The 22712-nt window shown below is 49.1% G+C and overlaps 1 protein-coding gene across 2 annotated transcripts; it reads right to left on the bottom strand.

Moving 5' to 3' along the window:
* Positions 1-3737: 3737 nt before the first annotated feature.
* Positions 3738-20840, bottom strand: PLP1 (proteolipid protein 1). Of its 2 annotated transcripts, none has more exons than XM_072626735.1 (7): positions 20677-20840; positions 10121-10307; positions 9070-9331; positions 7900-8068; positions 7195-7268; positions 6463-6528; positions 3738-5794 (listed from the first exon to the last, which is right to left on the bottom strand). In XM_072626735.1, exons 1-7 carry the CDS (start codon positions 20678-20680, stop codon positions 5723-5725), a joined length of 834 nt encoding a protein of 277 aa, XP_072482836.1. In that variant the 5' UTR covers positions 20681-20840; the 3' UTR covers positions 3738-5722. The 2 variants fall into 2 exon arrangements, with proteins under 2 accessions (XP_072482836.1, XP_072482837.1); XM_072626736.1 differs by having other exon boundaries at positions 9175-9331; positions 20677-20809.
* Between the last annotated feature and the right edge of the window lie 1872 nt (positions 20841-22712).

Here is a 22712-nt window from a genome sequence, read left to right as displayed (position 1 = left end):
CACTCGGCCACCTGCTAGCCCCTCTCCCACCTACTAAGCACTCTGCCAACTACTAGCCCCTCTGCCACCTACTAGCTGCTCTCTCAGCTACTAGTCCCTCTGCCAGCTAATAGCTCCTCTGCCACTTACTAGCCCCTCTGCCACCTACTAGTAGCCACTCTGTTCCTATTAGCCCCTCTGCCACCTACTAGCCCCTCTGCCAGCTACTAACCACTCTGTCACTTACTAGCCCTTCTGCCATCTACTAGTAGCCACTCTGTTCCTATTAGCCCCTCTGCCAGGTATTAGCCCCTCTGTCACCTACTACCTTCTCTGCCACTTACTAGCCCCTCTGGCACCTACTAGCTCCTCTGCCACCTACTAGCCACTCTACCACCTACTAGCCCCTCTGCCAGCTACTAGCCTCTCTGTCACCTACTAGCCCCTCTGCCAGCTACTAGCCCCTCTGCCAACTACTAGCTCCTCTGCCACTTACTAGCCCTTCTGCCACCTACTAGACATTCTGCCACCTACTAGCCCCTCTGCCACCTACTAGCAGACACTCTGTTCCTATTAGCCCATCTGCCACCTACTAGCCCTACTGCCATCTATTAGCCTCTCTGCCAGCTATCAGCCCCTCTCCAAAATACTAGCCACTCTGCCCCCTACTAGACACTCTGCTACCTACTAGCCCCTCTGCCACTTACTAGGCCCTCTGCCACCTATTAGCCCCTCTACCATCTGCTAGCCCCTCTGCCACCTACTAGTCCCTCTGCCAGTTACGAGCCCCTCTGCCACATACTAGTCACTCTGCCACCTGCTAGCCTCTCTGTCACCTAGTAACCCCTCTGCCACCTACTGACCACTCTGTCACCTACTAGACAGTCTGTCACCTATTAGCTCCTCTGCTACCTACTGGCCCCTCTGGCAGCTAGTAGCCACTCTGCCAGCTATGAACCCAGCTACTATCTCCTCTGCCACCTACTAGTCACTCTGCCACCTACTAGCTCCGCTGCCACCTACTAGCCCCTCTGCCACTTACTAGCCCTTCTGCCACTTACTAGCCCCTCTGCCAGCTACTAGCCACTCTGCCAGCTATTAACCCAGCTCCTATCTCCTCTGCCACCTACTGGACACTCTGCCACCTACTAGCTCCTCTGCCACTTACTAGCCACTCTACCTCCTACTAGTCCCTCTGCCACCTACTAGTTCCTCTGCCCCCTACTAGCCCCTCTGCTACCTATTAGGTCCTTTGCCACCTACTGGCCCCTCTCCCACCTACTAGCCTCTCTGCCAGCTATTAACCCAGCTTCTATCTCCTCTGCCACCTACTAGCCCCTCTGTCACCTACTAGCCCCTCTGCCACCTATTAGCCACTCTGTCCCTATTAGCCCCTCTGCCAGCTACTAGCTCCTCCACCACCTACTGGCCACTCTGACAGCTACTAGCCCCTCTGCCACCTACTAGCTCCTCTGCCACCTACGGGCTCCTCTGCCAGCTAGTAGTCACTCTGCCAGCTATTAACAAAGCTCCTTTCTCCTCTGCCAAATAGTAGCCACTCTGCCAGCTATTAACCCAGCTCTTATCTCCTCTGCCACCTACTGGATACTCTGCCACCTACTAGCTCCTCTTCCCCCTACTAGCTCCTCCACCACCTACTGGCCACTCTGTCACCTACTAATCCCTCTGCCAACTACTAGCCCCTCTGCCAATTACTAGCCCCTCTGCCACTTACTAGCCCCTCTGCCACCTACTAGTCCCTCTGCCACCTACTAGTCCCTCTGCCAACTACTAGCCCCTCTGCCAACTACTAGTCCCTCTCCCACTTACTAGCCACTCTGCCACCTACTGGTCCCTCTGCCAATTACTAGTCCCTCTCCCACTTACTAGCCACTCTGCCACCTACTTGCCCCTCTGCCACCTATTAGCCCTTCTCTCACATACTAGCTCCTCTGCCACTTACTAGGCCCTCTGCCACCTACTTGCCCCTCTGCCACCTATTAGCCCCTCTCTCACATACTAGCCCCTCTGCCACCTACTAGCTGCTCTGCCCCCTACTAGCTGCTCTGCCCCCTACTAGCCCCTCTGCCACCTATTAGCTCCTCTGCCACCTACTGGCCCCTCTGCCACCTACTAGCCACTCTGCCACCTACTAGCCACTGTCCCTACTAGTCCCTCTGCCAATTACTTGCCCCTCTGCCAGCTACTAGCCACTCTGCCACCTACTAGCTCCTGTGCCACCTACTAGCTGCTCTATCATTTAGTAACTGTGATTGTAGGTAAGCCTCAGCCCCCTGCTCCCTTCACCTCTCCCCTAGTTCTTGTTCCCCAGGGGGAGAAGATTCCTGGTTGTGGCTAAGGGAGGAAGACTCTGCTATCAGCAACATAATGATTCTATTCCACCATTTTGGAAAATGGACTTTTTTTTAGGATATCATCCAGTATTTAATGACTCAATTGTTAGGAAGAAAGAAGTGCAATCTTAGATGCCCGACAGTAGTAAAATTCAAAGCGGGTAAAATTGGGGTAGGTTGGATGAGGGTGGGCATTGCTGCCTCTATTTTCTCCTTGAGTTCTGAGAATTATTTGGGACTGAGAGAAGGCAGCCCAATTAAGCAGCTTTTACTTCTTTGAATCGCGGACCACGTGCGTGCATTCCGTGGGCTCCTGCCCATGTATTAATATGTGTTTTTGTGTACATGAATGCTGTCACATGTAAGGCAGAAAGACAGGGAAGCAAGTCACAAGTTGTTTTCCCATGGCTCTGGAGTGGGTTGCCACCCCCGTCCCCACCCTTGGTGCACCCTCATAATTCATCCGCCTACTGCTCCCAGCCCATCGACTTGTTTCTTGACTGTGACCTGCTCAGAGAGTTCAGTGTGTGCTGGATGAAGCCAAGGCTTCCACACGCTCCCACTGTGTCCTGACCCCAAGAACTGTAAGCAAATGTTTCTGGTTTACACTGCTGCATCTTGCTCTTTGCCTGAGCAGAACACAAAGGGAGCTCTTTCAGTACAGAGAACGGAGGGTTATGATATGTGGGAGGATAGAGAACAAAGACCTCTCTCTATGAGGAGTTTCTAAGAGCTTGGAAACTCCAGCCCTAGATCAGTGTCAGAGGACACGGCCAAGTCCGGGGGGATGGAGAGCGTGACTTCCTTGAGAACTGAGGACAAAAGCCTCCTACTGCATTAGCACCCCATATCAAGGTTCTCACAGACAGGGCCAAGCACCCAGAAAGCATCTCTTCTCATGACTTTGTCTTGAAGTTGCCCAAACAACTTGACCTATAAGATTTTTAGCTGCAGGTTCAATAAAAACCACTTCAAAGGAGAGTCCTCCACTGAAGTCTATCCTGCTTTACCCCAATTCCCTCTGAATGACTGACTGATCCATCAGTTCCTCTCCTATCCCATTCTTGCCCAGTCAGGTCATTGAGGCCTTAGACAAAGGTGCTTGAGAGGTAAGGCAGTAGCGGGGGCAGGAGCTTTGGCCAGAGAGTCTCCTATTCGTCTGCAAAGGCCACTCTTGGTCGGGGGCACAGGAGAGAGAAGGAAGCCCAATTTCAGAGCGGCCTACGCTGGATTTGTGAGGCAGGCTCAGTCAGCAGTTCTGTGTAAGCTAAGAGTACTCGGTCCGGTTTGGTCTGGCCTGGCTGGAGCTCTTGCTGTGGAGTCATCTGCCCTGTCCCCCTGCTTGCCACCAAAAAAGCCGTCCCACAGGCTTGTTCATATGCAGGATGCTGCACAAAACCATGATTGAGAATCATTTTAATTTATTGTCTTTAATTTTATAAAATTCATCTTGTAAGAAGGCTCTAGACATTTTATCCTTTCTATATGTTAAAGTTGAAATTCGAAATCAGCAATGAAGAAGATACTCTCAGTCGGTTAAATACCGTGTGTGGGGAGGGGGTGTAGACATACGAGGGAAGGTGAGGAAAGGTTGGTTATTAAGTTAAATCAAAAGAAAACTCAAGGTCTAGACTACTTTTACTTTCCTTGATCTTGATTGGTTTCTTACGAAATCGGTTCCCTCCCCTCTCCCACACAGCTTATCTAATCTTGTTTGAAGAAATCTCACATATCCATAAATGCAGCTGAAACTACTCTGGAACAAAAAAAAAAGGAAGGAAGAAATCTTGCAATGAGTGCTACAGTCCTGCACCAAATAAACGAAATCCAAGGAGAAAAAGAAAGGAAGAGAGAAAGAATATGCCCGAGCTGCCTGCCCAGCCCTCCAGATGCCTTCCTCTCTGGCCCTTTTCCCATGACTTTCCTGAGGGAGAGTCTGCCTTCTGTTAAGCTGTACTCTGTCTCTTTCTTTCCCCCACTTCCCTCTCCCTCCTTCTCTCAAATACCATAGGGCAGCACTAAATAACATCTTCCCTCCCTGGCTAGAAAGAATGACCCAGTCAGTTCTTCCAATGGAGTTTTGTTTTGCATAGTGCAAAAGGGCAGGTTGGCGATGTTTTTAACCAAAGGCCCCGCCTCTAGCCTTGCATTTTGCACAGAGATGGCCATATTTCAATAGTACTCAGGATGGTTTCAGTCCCATTCCCGTAAAAGAAAAACAACCTTAATAGTCAAAAGAATTATCCTGTAGCTTTCTCAGGCACAAGATCGAAGTTGTAAAGAATGAGTAAAAAATGGGAAATGTGACATTTCCTCCGGTGAGAAACAAATCAAGATCTTCAAGCCACTGCCTGGTTACTAGACAAACACCACCCCAGGAAAAAAGCACCATTGTGAAGGGATGACCAAGTGGAGGGCATCGTACACATTTGGTTAATGGGGTGGGGGTGAGGGGACATGCAAAGAGTCAGCCTGTGCCTAGAAGAGGGACATCGTAGGTCACACCATCGGTCCATCTCTCTTTTTGGATCAGTTTCCCTCATGCAAACTGGCATTCCTCTCTACTCCTTGGAAACTACAGGGCTATCATGGTACCTATCTATTATCACGGTTATTTAGTGATAAGATGCTAAGAGCTTAACGTTGCTGTCCCTTAACAATGTGTAAGGCTGAGGGTCCCCTCGTCTACACAGATGCCATAAGTAGGGTTGGATGAGTTAAGGCTTAAATATTCCATCATATCAGGGTCAATGCTCTCCTTTCATAGCTGAAAGATCCTTGCTCTGACCCTATTCTCCCAGCTGCAGTAGGCAGATTTGGGCAAATTTTCACATGTTTACAGGGGCAATCCTCCCTTCTCAAATGGTAGTAAGAAGAGAGGAGAGAGGGCTCCATTGTCCAGAACAAGGAGATCACTGACCCCTGTATAGGGGTGATGACAAAGTGATTTAATTCTCTCTCTCTCTCTCTCTCTCTCTCTCTCTCTCTCTCTCTCTCTCTCTCTCTCTCTCTCTCTCTCTCTCTCTCTCTCTCTCCTTTTTTCCCATCAATGGAAGGGCCTTGGTGATTTGAAGGCACCACCTGGTCCTTGGGAGATGCTTAAAAATTCAACACGTCTTTTTGTCAGGAAGTCCCATTCTTTGTCATTTCCCATTTCTAGAGGGAAGAATTGGAAAACTCAGTGCTTAAGAGTGACAGAAGGGAGAGGACAGAGAATGGCCTCCAGCATCGAGTCTCTCCTTTCTTGTTATACTTGTTGATTATGAGGAGGGCCAGTCAGCGCTGAAGGCAGAGAGTTAAGGTGGGAGCCGCAGCATTGCCCGGCTGTGTGGTTAGAGCCCGGCTGTTAGAGAAATAAAGGGGACTCTGGGGGAGTGCTGCCCTGGACACTAGAACTTGGTGCCTCGGCCCATGAGTTTCAGGACAGCAAAGTTGTACGTGGCAGCAATCATGAAAGTGAGCTGTGAAGAAACGAAAATAAGAGTGTGAATCATCAGGAAAACTCTACTTTATCCAAAACAATGTGGCTTAATCTTTCTTCCTGCATTGGCTGGGAGCCTTCTTTCTCTGAGTTATTTCCTTTAAATGGCCCAGGTCCACGTGTTCAAAGCATAGTAGAAAGAGCACTAGACTTGAACCTGGCTCTTCTGACTCAGAGGCCCAGCTCTCTGCTACGTCAGTAGGAGCAAATTAATGCACCTTTCTGGGCCTCTTTGTCAAAGTGGCAATGGTATCCGTATCACTTATGTCACATGCCTGTAACAAGATGAAGAGGGTGACGACCTTTGGGCCTCCCTGCTTCCTCCATGGGAAATGGCTCTACCTCTCACTTAGGGCTGACATCCTAGCAAGTATTCAGTGGAGGCCTGCGAGCAGCCACTTCCTCTAAACTGGGAGCCCGAGAGCTCCTCCAGACCTGCTCACCCTTCCCATGCACCTTCTTTCTCCTTCCCATCTGCTTTTCCTAACTTGAAGCAGTCCAGAGCACGCAAGTTTTATTGTGTCTAGCAGTGTCTTTCATCACGGCTGTCTCCTGAGGCCCATAGGACTTCCCTTCCTGCCTTCAAGCAGGGTCCTTACCTAAGCTAGTCCAGGACATTTGCCAAGATAATGCAAAGGCTTAACTCACCAGGGAAACCAGGGTGGCTGCAGCCCCGACGAAGGCCGCAATAAACAGGTGGAAGGTCATTTGGAACTGCAAGGAAACAGCCAGCATTGAACGCCAGGAAAGCAGCACGCGGATGGCCTGGTGTTGGCTCACATGTGCATTCTGTATCCCCAACTACATGGGGACCTTTTTTGAGGACATGCACTGAGCCTTCTTTGCTTTCCCCTGCAGAGCGTCCTAGGGTGCACAGCGCTCTCCTGAATTCCCTTCATGCTGCCAAAGCAGCCACTCTTTGCCTACTGTATATGCCCACGGCCTGACTTCCTTCCTCCCTAGGAATTCCCCTCTTCTGCTTCCTCTGAGCATAGCACCTCTCTCCCAGCAGGGATTAAGAAGAAATTCTTAACTTACTCATAAAATAAAAATTCTTAAAAGAAAGTTCATACTGGCTTTGTGAAACTCATGAGCAAAGCTGCATGGAGCTTCTTTGTCTTTTCCCCAGAACAGCAGCAAGTTCCCTCTCCCCCAAAGTGATTTGCATCCTCTCCCTTGAGCCATTTTGGCCACTGAGACCAGCCTTCCTCAAAGACGTTGGTTGCTCTGGCGCAAGGGGATGGGGGCAGGGAAGGGAAATCAACTTAGCCCAAGCTTGGAGTGACTCAGACGAGCCCATGGTGCCATTGCTGAGAGTGCCCTGTGCTGACGGCCACAGGCAGGAGCCCTCGATGCCAGTAACCTCCACGGGCAACTCACCTCCGCGGTTTTACAGATGGACAGAAGGTTGGAGCCGCACACCTTTCCAGGGAAAGCATTCCAGGGGAGGACACCTAAGCCAGACAAACATGAGTCATGGTCCACTCAATGGAGGCCCAGGACCCAAAGAACATCTTCTTGCAGATGTCAGTGCTCTTTCTAGGAAGATGGAGATCTTGGGTGCTTGCCCCCAAAGGCAAATGCTCTACTGGAAGTCTGTAGGGCCAAGGGGCCTTACTTTGCTGTGGAGATAGCAGCCAACTAGAAAATATCTTTCAGCAGTAAGACCAGGCTAGAAAAGCCCCACTGTTTCCAAGAAAGGCCTACCCTAGGGAGAAAATTACTCAGGCTTCAATTTACTTGGTAAGGATGAAAAAAAAAGATGAAAATCAAGCCTGCAGAGTGTTGAATCTGCCTTCTGGGGGTGTTTTAATCAGCCTTAAACCTAGGCAACCAAATTCCCCTTGTCTCTACTTATCTGTGTATGTGTTGTGTAAGCTTCCTAAGGGGACAGACAATGTTGCTTTCGTGTCTTATGCCCAGTAGATGCTAAATAAATGCTTGTCGAATTGGCTTTTCTCTGGCTTAGATGGAACCAGATGACCCATCATCCTCCATACCTTTGGGGACTGTCCCACCCCGCCCCCCCCCCCAGGGTTTTGTGTCTTGACCACCAGACTCCCAAGCCCACCAGGTTCTACTTGCCATACATTCTGGCATCGGCACAGAGACTGCCTATGCTGGCTGAGGTCTTGCTGGGGAAGGCAATGGATTGGCAGGTTGTCCAAGTGTTGAAGTATATGTAGACAGGCACAGCAGAGCAGGCAAACACCAGCAGCCAGACAATTGTCAGGGCATAGGTGATGCCCACGAACTAGAAAAACAATCCAAACGACCAAGAAAGGGAGGTTACCAAGCAGACACATTTGAAAGCAAGCTCGTGAGCTGGGAAATCCCTGAGTGGTGTGTGCCAGACACTAGAGATCTCCACGGATGGAAATGAGAGAAGGTGGCATAGGACAGTTATCTCCCTGGGGACCCTGGGTTAGAGAGGTGTGAAAGTTAGTTCTTGGGCAGAGAAGGTGCAAAAACCCCAAAGCAGGTCTCGAAAGAAAGCCGTGCCCCTTCTCTCTCCTGCCTTAGGCTGAGCCTGGAAAAACGTTCCCAGTTGGGAACTCTTATGGCCCCCAAACAGAACCCAAAGTCAATTGTGGATTGTCTGGGCTCACAGACAACTTTTCTTAGCCAAGTGCTGGCACTGAGGGGGGAGGGGGTGGTGATAGTAGCTGCTTAGAGCACTGATGGAGAACATAGAGATCCCCCCTGGCCTTAGCAGGGGACTGTTACAGACTCCCTACACAGAGCAATCTGATCTAGTCCCACCCCTGTGAGGGCCTGAGAAGCAGGCTGGGAGGCCAGGACTGCCTGGCTTCTGACAATCCTGCTAATCATTTCATTGCCACAACTCTCTCTCCAGTTACATCACGGACACCTCAGCACACCCTAAGAGATGTGAAATTGAGCCACTCGGAGGCCAGTGCTTCATTGAACATCTTTGAGAAAATGACTTCTTAGTTTAGGGGGGAAAAGAGCATGCCAGCAGACGACTTAGAAATGTCTTGCTTGAGCAACCACTTCTGAAGACCATCTTGTCGTTTTAGAAACCGATTTTGCCAGGGACCCAATGGAAAAGGAGGCTGAGCCAGCTGGGCACCGCGTTCTTCCGGAGCCTCTTGCTCCAGAGTGGCCACCCTCCTAGGCCTCAACAGCTGGGCCCCTGCAGAGGGCCCAGTGTTGGGCTGGAACGAGGCCACAAACTCACCCCAAACTAGCCCCCTCCCCTTGTTATTCCCACAAAACCCTGATGATGATCACCTTGTCGGGATGTCCTAGCCATTTTCCCAAACAATGACACACCCTGTCCAAAGAGTGAGCTTGATGTTGGCCTCTGGAACCCCTCCCCTTCGGGCCCCCTGTTACCGTAGCGCTCAGGCCCTTGCCGCAGATGGTGGTCTTGTAGTCGCCAAAAATCTGTCGAACAGCACCAGTGGTGTAAAAGCCCTCAGCCAACAGGAGGGCCCCATAAAGGAAGAAGAAAGAGGCGGTGCCGTAAATGACATACTGGAAGGCGTGGATCCTGGAGTAACAGACAGACAGAGAGGGTGGGGAGGAAAAGCCTTGTTATTCAGGATCCAGCTCCTCCTTTGCAAAGTGAGGTCCTTGGCGATGTTGTAAGATGCTCTTTAGAAGGATCCGTGTTTGTTCCCCCTCCCCAGTAAAAAGGGAGGAGAAAGACAGTATGTCCCCAGCTCCAACCCACTGGCAATCCTCACTTACCCTGTATTCCCAAGTAGCTGGGTGCCACTCTCCTTGTCCTAACCCTTCTGGGATGCTACCTCAAAAAGAGACAGGACAGGAGGGGACTAGAGATGAACAAAGAAGAGGAAAAGAGTAGCTAGCTAACTTGCTGTAACTTCACCCAGAAAAGACCCAAGGGAAGCTTGGGGGAAGGAGATACTTAGGCCCTGACTGAGCACAGCCAGGTGGTGAACAGGACACCCCAAGGGCAGCGGCCCCTGTTCTGTCCAGACAATGTGCCTCCCCTGAGTCCACCATACCTACCCTGATGGAAGGTCCAACTCAATCAACATTCACCACACCTAGCAGAAGTTAGACAGAAAAGATGTGAGCAAACAGAAGGGGGATGGGCAGCCTGCTCTTTCCTGAGCTTTAGTTTTTTTTCCTCAGGCAGGGCTGGAAAGGAGGCAGCCCCCAGAGAGAAGGCTCAAGGGGTCCCCCCCTTGCTGAGCATCAAGTCCCTGCTGGGACATCAGGGGCTCAGCGTGATAGCCAGTTCTGGTCACAGTCAGCTGGGGAGCAAGGACGCAGAGCAGATCTCCAGGAAGGACAAAAGGAAGGTACTTACACATTCATGAGATACTCATAGTCTTGGTAGTTTTTGGAAAAGTAGGTCTCAATCAACTTCTCTGTGCCAGTCAGTGCCTCATGTCCACAACCACAGAACAGCGCCACCCCAAAGAAACACAGCCCAGTGGCCACCAGAGAAGCAAAAGGCGCCCCGACCATACATCTTGCACAGCACTCTAACAAACCTAGGAGAGAGAAGAGAAAGAAAGGGCTCGGGGCAGCCATGACCACACTGCCAAACTACCCCATCCACCCCATCCCAACTCTATTGAGTAGCCCAGGCTAGATCCAGAAACCCTAGACTCAGTCAGTGCTCTGGAATCAGCAAGGGACTGGCTCTGTTTTATCTCAGGTTTGAAAATAAGATTGCACCGGCTGCTTGAGTATTGGCTGAACAAATTGTAGCCTATGAAGAATTCTGAGAAGCTTGGGAAGACTTGTGTGTACTAAAGCAAAACAAAGTAAGCTGAACCCAAAAAACAACAAGCAAAACTTCAACTATGTAAAGGAAAGCACTAAAGAAGACATCAGAGCTTAGCTCAACACGTTGACCAATGACTTCAAAAAACGAATGTGGAAACAGACCTCCCTCTTCTCAGTGGAGGGCTGGTGGACTCCAGGGACAGAAGAAGACAAGGGAGGTGATAACTTTCCCCTCAAAGTCCAAAAGGCGTATTAATCAAAAACTAAAAAAGGAAACTATGCCTGGAGAGACCCAGATGCCATAAAGACCTAGAAGAGATTCAATCTACTCAGACCCTCCTTTTTGTTCCCTTCATTTATTTTTCCACTCCATCAACAAGGACTCTGTGAGCAATTCTGGCATATCCTGCCCTCAAAAAACGTCTAGTCCGATTGCAACTCCAACTAGATGGCCAACAATATAAGGTGATACACAAATGGTACAGACAAAAGCTCCACGAGCTCTGAGTGAGTGGTTCAGTCCCTTTGGGCTAAATGAAGGAAGTGCAATGCAAGCTGAGCTTGGAGAGATGGGCAGTAAAAAGACTCATCCACATTCCTGGGTACTTGTTCTCACTATGGCACAGAGAGGTAAAGAATGGATGAAAGCTGAATAGTTAGGCTTCACAGCAGGGCTTCATTTCAGCCCAAACATCCGTTAAATACCTACTGTGTGACAGACACTGTGTTAGGCACGTAGAACCAAAAAGCAAGCAGTCCCTAACCTTCAGGAATTCCCATGGGGAGGGGGATGGAGTTCAAACTAAGGTCCATCTCTCTTCACATCTAGCACTCTTTCTCTATCCATCCCTTCTTCTTACCATGATTGACACTACCTGGATTAAGGAGCTGCATGAACCTGGAATGGGTTTACTCAGGACAATGTTTGTGTTCTCTTAGCTTAGGAATATGGGAGATGGTACAAGGAGGTAGAAATGACTATCAGGGGAGAAGATAACACTAGCCAATATGAACAGGGCATTGCTCTCTCCAGGCCTAATGATTTCTTTAAATTTTTGTATGGCTGCTTTGTTCCTTGTATCCCAGCTTGGCTACTCTCAACAGCCAATGGACCACATTGTGGTCCTGTCCAAACAGCTATAAAGAGACTTTATAAAAAGGCAATAAAGAGTGAACTGCCTCTCTGTGATGAGGAAAATATCCTAAAGGAAGGGAAGCAGGTGTCTTGAAAATGCCAACAGTCCCTGATGGGGCTAAGATTTCAAACCAAGTCTCCTGACCCAACCAGAGCTAGCAAGTGCATGTGACTCAGTGTAGGAAAGAGTTCGCCTCCAACTACTGCCCTCATCATGCAGAGAGGTGCCAAAAAAGAGGCCAAGCAGAGGCCAAACAGAGAACCAAGTGGCTAGGAAAGCCTGGGACCCATAAAATGCCTGCAGTCAGGGCCTGGGATGGGCTTCCTCTTGATAGGACCCCTAAAAGGCAGAAGGAAAGAACATGACTGACTGCTCCTTCCCCATTTATTCAAGGAGGGGGGGAATCCATCTAGACACCATTTTTTCCAAGTCATATTTTGTAAAGCACTGGACTTGCTTCAAGTGTTCAGTCTAGTGCCTTGCTATTTAAAACAAATAAGCCTGTCATGGATCCCTTTATAAAGTAAAGAAAACTCAGCTGTTTGGTCAGCTTGAAATGTTCACATGAGGGATTTTCTTAAATAGGGAGAAGGACCCCATTGCCAGATTTTCTTTAGACCTCCTGGAGCATTTTTTTTTCAGCCCTGGCCATGTGGACACAAAACGGTAATTGGCACAGTCAGTTACATTCCAGTTGGAGACTGCAGTGGACATCTGAAGCCTGGTGGGCTCACAGAGCAAGCATAGAATCACTGGGATCTTTGGGATGTCAATAGTCCCAGGTAGGGCTAAGAATCAGAGACTGGCAAAGCTAAATGGGACCTTTGATATCCCTGAGTCCAATGTCTTCAGTAGAGAGAGGAAGCAAAAACTCAGAGAGTTAAATAGGTGAATTCTACTTCCTACCACTCATGGACCCTACAGCACTGGCTTAGAACTCAAAGCATACCACAGAGCAGGCTGTGTGTGGCTTAGGGGGAAATAGGTTTTGCATGACTTCATGTGTATAATGGGTATCGCATTTCTTGCCTTCTCAATGGGTAGGGGAAGCCAGTGGAGGGAGGGAGAGAACTGGAAACTGAAAATAAGAATTAAATTAAATTTCTTAAAAACCCCACATATTAATACCAAACACAACTCAAACAGAAGTCATCGGTCATGTTAGCAACAAAATCAAGTTCCTTGACTATGATGAGTATGTCGGACTTGTTGTGAGGATCAAATGAGATAAAATGTATAAAGTCCTTTGTGAATTTCAAAGGGCTAAATACAGGTGAGATTATTATTATCATTATTATCTTTATTGGTGATGGTAGTGGTGGTGATGGTAGTAGTAGTAGCAGTAGTAGTAGTAGTAGTAGTAGTAGTAGTAGTAGTATCAGATGATTCAGCCTCTGGGCAAAGTGACTATTTCACCCAGCCAACAGTGAAACAGATCAGTAATCCTCTCTGTCTATACCATCCCTGACTAGTGTTTATCCAGCCTCAGAGCTCAGTAACTCTTGAAGTAGCCCATCGTACTTAAGGCTGGAAGTTTGGGCTTTCAATTAAGATTAAAGCCTACCTTCCTGTCACTTTATTCATGGCTCCTAGTTCTTACCTCCAGGACCAAGCTGCTTAAATATAATTCTATTTGAACTGCTGCAGACTAAGCAGAACCCAAAGAACTGAATATATAATGTCCATAATGATGGACAAGGAAAACCACAGCAAGACATTGGAACTCAGACCCACCATTGACCTGAATGGGGCATGCTTCAACCAGTCCTCTGGAACTGAGAGATGTCACTGGTAGATTCCAGAATCATTCACTATCATACATGATCCATGTGTCTGTCTGCTTTGCTCAACTATATACTTCTTCATTATGGGGGGTGAGTGGCCGAGGGAGGCAAGTCTTTCATTACAGCAATGCAAAAATAAAATAAAACGATTTTTAAAAACTTAATTCTTTTCCTTCTTCCATGTGACAGCTGTCATGCTCCCCTCTCAAGTCTCCCCTTTTCCAGGCTAAACATTCCCAGTTCATTTAACTATTCAAACAATTCTTCTGTGGCCTGTGTGTCCTCATCCTTCTGGCTTCCCTCCTTTGGCCGTGGTGTGGGTTGTTAATGTCCCTTCTAAGATATGGCACCCAAAATTGACCACAGAACTCTACGGGGTCCAGAGAATGTAGGTAGCAGTGCTGCATCGCTGATGAGAATGGAGGCCAAGTTTAGTCAGCAAGAACTTTCCAAAAAAGAGCTTTGACAGACCTAGGCCTTTATTCACCCACACAATGAGTAAGAGTGACAGAGAGATGGTGCCTCTTAGTACAACCCTTGAAATGAGTCTTCTGCTTTTTAGAGTGAAGGAAAGGTACATTCCTTATTCCCAAGCAATCCTAATCGGTTTTGTTTTGTTTTGTTTTGTTTTTGCTGAGTTAAGAGAAAAGGAAATTTTGAGGTAGACAATATTGATGTTTTCCTTCTGTGTCTCCATCTCTCTCTCTTCCTCCCTGTTTTCTCTATCTTAATCTCTTCTAAAGGAGGGCCCTTCAATTCTGGGGGGGTCAGTGACCCCATTGCTACTTTTTCACCCTGCCACAAGGTCAGGACTTAAACAGAGCATTCCACAATTTCCAGAACAAAAGAGCTTTGTTGTACCAAGGCTACCTCTCTCCAGCCTCCTTAGTATTCTGCTGCTAGGGGTTGGGGGTGGGAGGAAGGATGGGCAACAACGGAATGACTCTGTGGTGAGGAAAGGGTTAAGGGTGCTACCCACTGGCCGTTGTCCAGGCTGCCCCAAATAGGGCAGGCCCATATAGTAAAAGCCAAAGATCTGCATTGCCCCCTCCCCAACCTAGCACATTTACTCTGCATGTACACACTCCTCCAAATGGCAGAAAGACCTTCCTTTGGGATGCTCCTAGCTCCAGCGAAGGCTAAATCAGGAGCAGGGAAAGGAGGGGCTTGACTTGCCAGCTGCTCCTCTGTCCTCCTTTAATCCTGCATCTCCCCAGACCTCAAACACCTTAGCATATCTTGGTGCCTCATTTGCAGCTCAAAACAAAGGGAGAGCAAAAGCAGACGTTTCAGAAAAAAATCTAACATCAAGGCCAAAATAAACAGACCTGGCTGGTTATCTAGAAACAACTCCTCGATAATATGGAAACCCAACTAAGGACAGACATGGCCTGGTCCTTAGCACTGGGATCAGCACCAGGATCAGGGACAGCACCAGTACCAGCACCAGGACCCGGACCAACTGACAAGTGAAAATCAGCGTTTACAAGGCCGTTTGCTCCAACAGCATTCTCAGAGGGCAAGTCTGACTGGTCTTCAGAACCACAATTGGCATCTTTGTCTCTTGGGGCAAGCAGCCCCAAAGCACCCTCAAAGGCAACTTTGTAATTCACAGTATGAAAATAAAAAGGAGGTAATTAAAGCAAATTCAGGTGGGGACAGGGGGCTTAATTACTCTGAAGGAATCCGTGTGAGAGCTCCTCGCCGGGGTCCAGAAACTTAGAGTGTGCAAACAGCTCCAGTAGCCCTGCCCTAGTTATGTCTCCAAACCTCAGACTCCACATGGGAAATGCCAGGAATACGGGCCCCTGGAGTGCACATGGCAGTCCTCGGTCCCCTTCCAGCTGAGGCTCACATGGGCTCTGCTATGCAGGCTGGTTAGATGAGATTCGATAGACATAAGTCAATATTTGCAGTGCAGAAGGCCAAGCGATTTGCTTGCATCTAGAAGAGGCATGTGTTCTCCATTTAAAATCTTTTATTATCAAGAACACCCTGGCCTTCAGAGCTTTCTGGAGAAACTATTTTTCATCCACCGGGAGATGTCATATCCCCAGACTTCTCCGGCTAATACAATAAAACCTTTGACTACTGATATACTTCAGGTATCATTATTCCCATTTTACAGATGAGGAAACTGAGGCTCAGAAGGGTAAGGTGACTTCCCTAAGGTCATTCAGCTAAGGAGCTCCAGAGATGGAATTTCAATGTGATTCACAGTCCCCCACAAACTTTCCACTACATGAGAACATCTTAGCACAGCACAAAGTACCCTGGACTTGAGGATGAGGACCATCATCATTGGATTACCTACGTTCTAACGTCATTTGAGAAAGATCCTTTGCAAACTTTAGGTCAAGATTTAAATGTGCTATGGGGAAAACAAGAATAGCTGAGAAGACTCTGACAAGAAGCCATGAAGAAAATAAAAGACATCTTCTGGTGGCTGCCCTCAAGGAGCTGATAGTCTTGGGAAGGCATTGTGGTACAGTGGAAAGAGTGCTAGACCTGGAGTTCCAAGAACTGGATTCAAATCCCAGCTCTGCCACTTACTACCTTGTGTGACCTTAGACAAGTCACTTCCTAGTTTCCTAGCTGTAAAATGAGGAGAGTGGGCTTGGTGACCTCTGAGGTCCCTCCCAGCTCTAAGATTCTGGATCCTGGTGAGTCTCTCTCTCCAGCTAGACTAAAACCTGTGAAAACATCAAAGGACAGTGTGAGACAGTGTCGATTCAAAGAGATTTTGTGTGACTTGGTGCTGACTGGAGCTCATTGTCAGTGAACTCTTTAAGAGATCTGGACCACTTGGTCTGATTCAGAGGGAGCCATCACTGGCCCTGAAGCACTTTCCCCTCCGAACCCTGCATGGGGCTCTGGAGGTCACAGGACTGTCACCAGCTGGAGTCCCCAGGGGCTTGAGAACTATTCCTCAGATTGATGCCAACCTGTGAGGACCGGATCCCACCTGAAGCCATCGCCTTTTACCACAAGCTAGCTTCCCAAGTCTTTGTCCCCTTCATGATTGGTTTGAGGGTGAAAATCCCGCAGCAATTTAGGGGATCATCGGAGGATGGAAAGACAAGGACAACAAAACATAGCCCTGTGTAATTCCTAGCCTATCCCTTTCATCTGACAAAAGGGGAGAGAGAGGTGGCCTAATTACGCAGCAGGCTCCGTTAAGAGAGCTCTCATCTCTAAGTCTCAGACATGAGACCTGTTCTGCCCCCTCCACCCAGGGCCAACCTCTCAGCCCTGCCCTTGTCAACAGAGCCTTCCTTGATAGGGGCTTATGGGAACTGACAGGTCTAAGATGCTAGAGCAGCCGTGACTGGTACTGGGGATGGGTGAGGTTTGGTGGGTGGGTTCTAGGACTGAACTAACAAACAGCATGCAAAGGCCAAGATAAACAATGACCCTTGCTGCCAAGATGAGCACAGTTGGACAAAGCCTTATCTGTGAGCTGGCTTCCTTCCCCATTCCACCTCTTTGCTCCTTCCTCATTTGCTGCCTTGGTACCTCCCTTGGGCTCCAAGGACCAATTGCTGAGACTTCCAAAGCCAGCTTGGGGGAGTGGAGTGGGGAAGATGAAGGTGCATGAACCCTGAGGCAATCTGCTGTGAGGGGATCCCCACCTGAGGATGAAGTGTGGCAGGTACATGAGGTCAGGTAATGAGCCCCACCATTGGCTAGCTGGCTGAGGAAGCTTAGCCAAGTCCCTTCCTTCTTTTTCGGGTCTTAGGTCTTCTCATTGGTAAATAAGACAGTTGGACCAGGTGATCATCCATAGCACTTGAAGTTCTGCCATTTGATGACCACTAGAGGAAACTGTCTCCTTCTGGGGCAGCAGCATTTGGACCATTCTGCCATTCCTTGAGCACCATGGTTGGAAGGCAGAAGACTATGATCCAGAGAACGATGGGCCAAACCCATCTGCTCTGTAACTGCTGACCTGGGAGATCCTGGCCAAATCCCTTCATATCTCTGAGCCTATTTCCTCCTCTGTAGGGAGGGAAGGATGCATGCCATCCTTGGAACAGGCTCCACTCCCAACAGGTTTGGGTCCAGGGCCCAAATCCTCGCTCCTGTTCCCACTCTCCCCTGCTCCACAAAAATCTAGAAGCACTGGGTTTCTGGCTGCCAGTCCCTTCAGAAAGGCAAACCCTTTTCTCTGTTTCTTGCTTCATAGGACCATAGAACATAGGGGGTGAAAGGAACCTTAAAGAACATCATTCTAGTCTGATGCTCTCATCAGACTAGACTAGACTAGACGAGACGAGACTCTCATCTCATTCAGATGGGGAACCTGAAGCCAAGAGGGGGAGTGATCTGCCCAAAATGCTTCAAGGTGGGAATTGTACCTAGGTTGGTCCTCTGATTCTCATTCCAGGGCTCTTCCCAAACCTCTGTCTCCCTTCCTGGATGAGATTCTCCTCCTTCCCTCCCTTACTGCTCTTTCTGGTGCTTTCCTGCTGTCTGCCTATCCCAGAGCTCATTGTTTACCTAGCTTTGGTGGGGAGGAGGTCAGAGAAGGGACAAAGGGGTCTCCCAAATGCATTAGTCTGCTATCTCAGGAACAGATTGGCTAAGTAAGAACATGTTCGTTTGTTCCTCGATAATCACTCAAGTAACATCAGGGCTGCTGATGGAACCCAGTTTGTCTCCTGGTGCTGTGGGCTGTTGGACTGAGCCATGAGCTCTGTCCTTCATACTCTTCTCCTGAGCCCCCCTCCACACACACACACACACACACACACTCACACACACACACACACACACACACACACACACACACACACACCAAGCAAGCCCAAACTTCCTTCTCAGTAAACAACAGCTCTTCAAATGAAGCAGAAGATGTCTGGTTACCAGGGTAACAGCCACCATTCTCAATCTTCAGTCTTAAAGGCTAGACTCTAGGAACCAAAGTTTTGTTGCTCCAAGAGGGGTGATCAATTACCAAGAAAAGAGAATCTGGCATTGCTCTGGGTTTCTTCTGCCCTGTTGTCCATGTCCCCCACCAAAGCCAAATCATAAGGACCTGTCATTGATGCCTCCCTAATCCCAATCCCTGCAGTCTTTTCGGGAACCAGGGTAGACACTATAGCATTCTGCAATGTCATGGCTACAAGTTGGCTGGGGCCACAGCCCCGGGGGCCATCATGAGGTGGCCTCATCTCAGCGGGCTGAACTATTCTCCATCTACCCAATAGGTGGGAGCTGATGCATATGGCCTATCTCTGAGCCTAGTTCCAGTACGATTTGCCCCTTCTTTTGGCAGTACCCTCTATCTGAGGCTGTCTTGTCCTGCTGAAATCTAAAGCCAATACCTGGCTGGCAGAAAGGCATTGCATTTCAGCCTGTTCACACCCCTCCTCACCCTCATCCCTTCTTATCTGGAACCTGAGCCACTCACCACTTCACTTGTACCCTCTTCCCTGGCCCATATGGCAAGTCCTTGGTATCTCCAAGGACTGGAGCCTGGCATCCCACTGTCTCCAGAGGACATTTCCCCAGACACCTTCCTCTGGTGACCACATGTTTCTGACACTAATACCTAGAGTACTCCAAGAACTTTTTCTGGAAGGGCTCAACCACCCCAGGGAGCTGGAGCCAGCTCGGAGTCAAGCCCTCATGTGCTTGTAGAGTATAACTTTTAAGGAACTTTCCCATTCACTGCCTTGTATAAGACCACTGGTAACCCTATTAAGGGGGCAGAACAATGATTATTATCTCCATTTTCCAAGTGAGGAAACTGATGTTCAGGTATAGTGCCTAAGAATCATCAGAGCCCACATCTTAAGGTTGGCAAAGCACTTTTACACAAATGCTATCTTGAGTCTCACAACAATCCTGAGAGGGAGGTACCATTATTAGCCCCATCATACAGAAGAGACAACTAAGGCTCAGGGAAGTTAAGCGGTTTGCCCAGTGTGACAGAAGTGGGATTCAAACCTTCATCCTCCCCAAATTCAGCCGGATTTCCACTATACCACAGCATGGGGATGAAAGGGCATGCAAGCAAATTCCTTCATTTTACAGCTAGGGGAAGCCAAGCCAGAGATCTGAGGCAGTAAGGGACCTTAGAAATCAGGACATCCAAACACTTCCTTTTGTAGGAGGCCACTGAGACCCAGACAGTGACTTGACCAAGATGACACAATTAATGAGTGACAGAATTGGGGGCTCCTGACTCTTCTGCCAACCTTCTTTCTATTATACCCCACTAGCAGTACAAGGCCTGCAAAAAGATGCCTCTGTACACTGAGACAACTAGGTGGTTCAATGGATATAGCACTGGCCTGGAGTCAGGAAAACTAGAGTTCAATTCCAGCTTCAGACACTTACTAGCTGTGTGACCCTGGAAAAATCACTTTTCTTCTGCCTGCCTCAGTTTTCTTATCTGTAAAATGGGGATAATGATAACACCTATCTCCCAGGGCTGTTGTGAGGTTCAAACAAGATCATATTTGTTTACAAATATGCACTTAGCACAGTGCCTGCACATAGTAGGCACTATATAAATGTTTGGTCCCTCTTTCCATCCTTCAGAAAGGACTAGAAAGAACACAAATGGTCATCTTAGTGAGAACTTTATGTGTAGCAGAAGTCTGGGGACCAACCAGAGGGTCACTGGAGTGGAGTTCCTATAGGAAGCGATTGAGATTTTCAGGCAAAGCCTGCATTTCTACAGGAGCAAAGTACACTCTCTTGTGAAGGACACTCTAGCTGACAAATGGGCTGGGATAACTGTACCCCGAAGACCCTGCTTAGAAGGGAATGTGCCAGAGGACAGCGCCCCCAGGCTTCTACCAAGCCATGAAGAGATGACAGACAGAGCTAAGGGCCAGCTTCCAAGAGACTCTGAGCCTGGTCCCACAGAAGAGAGGGGAAGGAGAGGCCCAGCAGCCACTAAGACCTTAGAGCAATGGAGAAGGAGGAAGAGGGAGACAAATGGAGCCGGGCAAAGGGACAAAGGCCAATCTATCCTCCTTGACTGGCATTTCCTCCAGCAGGATCCTAAATGGAGAGTGATGAGGCAGCAGCACCCAGCACCCTCAGGGCCGAAAGTGAATATCCTGACCCCAGAATCACTAGAAACCCAATGCTCCAGTCCTAGAATTCAAAAGCCCCAAGGGCATCCCCAGCCTGACCCCAGCTCTGGACCAGTCCCACCTTCCAGTGTCTGTGGCTAAAGTTCTTGGCAAACTTACCCATGGCTTTGGGACTCCGGACTCCAACTAGGGTTGGCTGCTTCTCCGACTTTGGGACAGACTTGCTTCAGGGAGGAGAATCCTGGCTGCTCTCTCCTCTCCTTCCTCAGTCCTTTACTTTTTCACTCTGAATATCTTTGTCCTCTTCTCCAGCAAAGAAAAGGGCTTTCTGATTGACAGCCAATCCCCTTAAAGGGACAGGCCTCCTTTCCTCCTCCTCTTCCTCCTCCCTTCTGCCCCCTCTCCTCCCCTTCCCCCCCCCCCCTCACCGGGATACTCCCTTCTCTTAGGGCTTGCTGTGTCTTTGCTTTTCCCCCACAGCTGCCAGATTGGATTTTGTTTCCCTTTCGTTGCTGTCAGTGTGGTTTCCCACTCTTCCTCAGTAACATCAAAAATTATGGCTTGGGGGTTGCCAGAAGGGAAATGATTCTGGTAGCCAGATGGGCAAAAGGAGGGGGGATGGCACTGGGGGGAATGGAGTGGGGTGGGGTTCCAAAGATGAGATGGTCAGATGCCCTGAGACCAAGATCCAACTGAGGAATTGTTGGTTACCTTGTCCCAAATGCACAATCACTTAACAAGTAAACACCTCCTGTGTGTAAACACCTACTGTGTGCTGGGTACTGTGCCAGATGCTGGGCATATGGAGCTTGCCCTTACCCCCCAAGTTAGTGTCTCAGGGAGCCAGACAAAAAGCCAAGGAAAAAGAATGAGGAAGCCCTAGGAAGCCTCCATTAAAGGCGAGTGCTGTGCTGGGCCCTGGGGAGACAGACCCTACCCCCAAGGGGCTGACATTCCACTGTGCTTGTGTGCAGCCAAGCTTTAATCACAGGAAGAGTCAGAAAAAGGTGCTAGTAGGTGAGACTTGACCCTTGAGCTGAGACTTGAAAGGAACCAAGAATAAAAGAACTCTAAACATGGGCACAGCCTGGGCAAAGGCACAGAGGCAGGAGATAATGGAATTCTAGGTACCAGGAAGAACAAGTAAGAGTTGAGTTTGTGAGGTGGGGGCCGTGGAGGGAGGAGACAGTTCATATGAAATTAGTCAAACAGGGGAGGTGGCATTTTATCCTGGAGGAAACATCTTGTGCAAAGGAGTGACATGGTCAGATGTGTCAGACGTACTTTAGAAGTAGAAGTTTGGCAGCTGTGTAGAAGACAGACTAGAAAAGGGAGAGGCTGGAGGCAAGGAGACCATTGGGAAGGTTGCTGCAGTGGTCTGGGAACAAGTAGGGAGAGCCTGGTATAGAGTGGTGGGCTTCTAAGTAGCAGGATACCAAAGGGAGAAGTGTTCCCCGAGGGTTAGGGGAGTCCAGGAGTGCTTGGTGTCCAGTGTGAGGTAGTGGTCATCTCCACAGGCTTTCTGGAGGAGGTGGGCCCTCCTCTGGTTTGGGGGCCTTTGGGATTCCTCTGCCCATTGCTGGGGTGGACAGGTACATGTCAAGAGTCTGGCTGTGGGAAGAGTCCGTGAGCCCAGCCCCTTGCCATGCAGCCTACCTCTGCAGAGGGGAAGGGGGAGGTGCAGAGGGGACATTCTCTGGCTCCTTTCCCTCGCTCTCACTTATTACTGCTCTGATCTCATGACCACATTGGGAAGTTCATGATGTTCTTCTTGCCTTTCTGTTGGGGGCAGAGTGAACTTTCTGAAGGCTGGGGTAAGGGATGAGCTGGCATGGGCCCAGATAGGCTATGTCCTTGGACCTGGAAGGGATTTGGGAGATCATCTAATCCAAGCCTTTCGTTTTACAGAGGGAGAAATTAAGGCCCAGTGGGAGGGGGAATCACTTACCCAAGCTTGCACGCTCTGGAATAAACCCACCCCCTGCAGTTTCAATCTCAGTGTTCAGGTCCTGTTCTCATGCAGAAGCTCACACGGTCACCCCCAAAGGGTGAGCCTCAGCCCAGGCCCCTAGCCACCAGCTGGACTCTACTGCTTGGGGAGGAAATCCTGGGAGCCCGGTCTTGTTCTCTCCTGGGGAGGGGTGACAATGTAACCTGCTCTGGAGTGCAGAGAGCTCAGTTCAAATCTAGCCTTA

This window comes from Notamacropus eugenii, chromosome X (assembly GCF_028372415.1).
Source record: "Notamacropus eugenii isolate mMacEug1 chromosome X, mMacEug1.pri_v2, whole genome shotgun sequence".
NCBI lineage: Eukaryota > Metazoa > Chordata > Mammalia > Diprotodontia > Macropodidae > Notamacropus > Notamacropus eugenii.
Note: the sequence above shows the minus strand (reverse complement) of the source record. Positions and strands in the feature narration are given on the sequence as shown.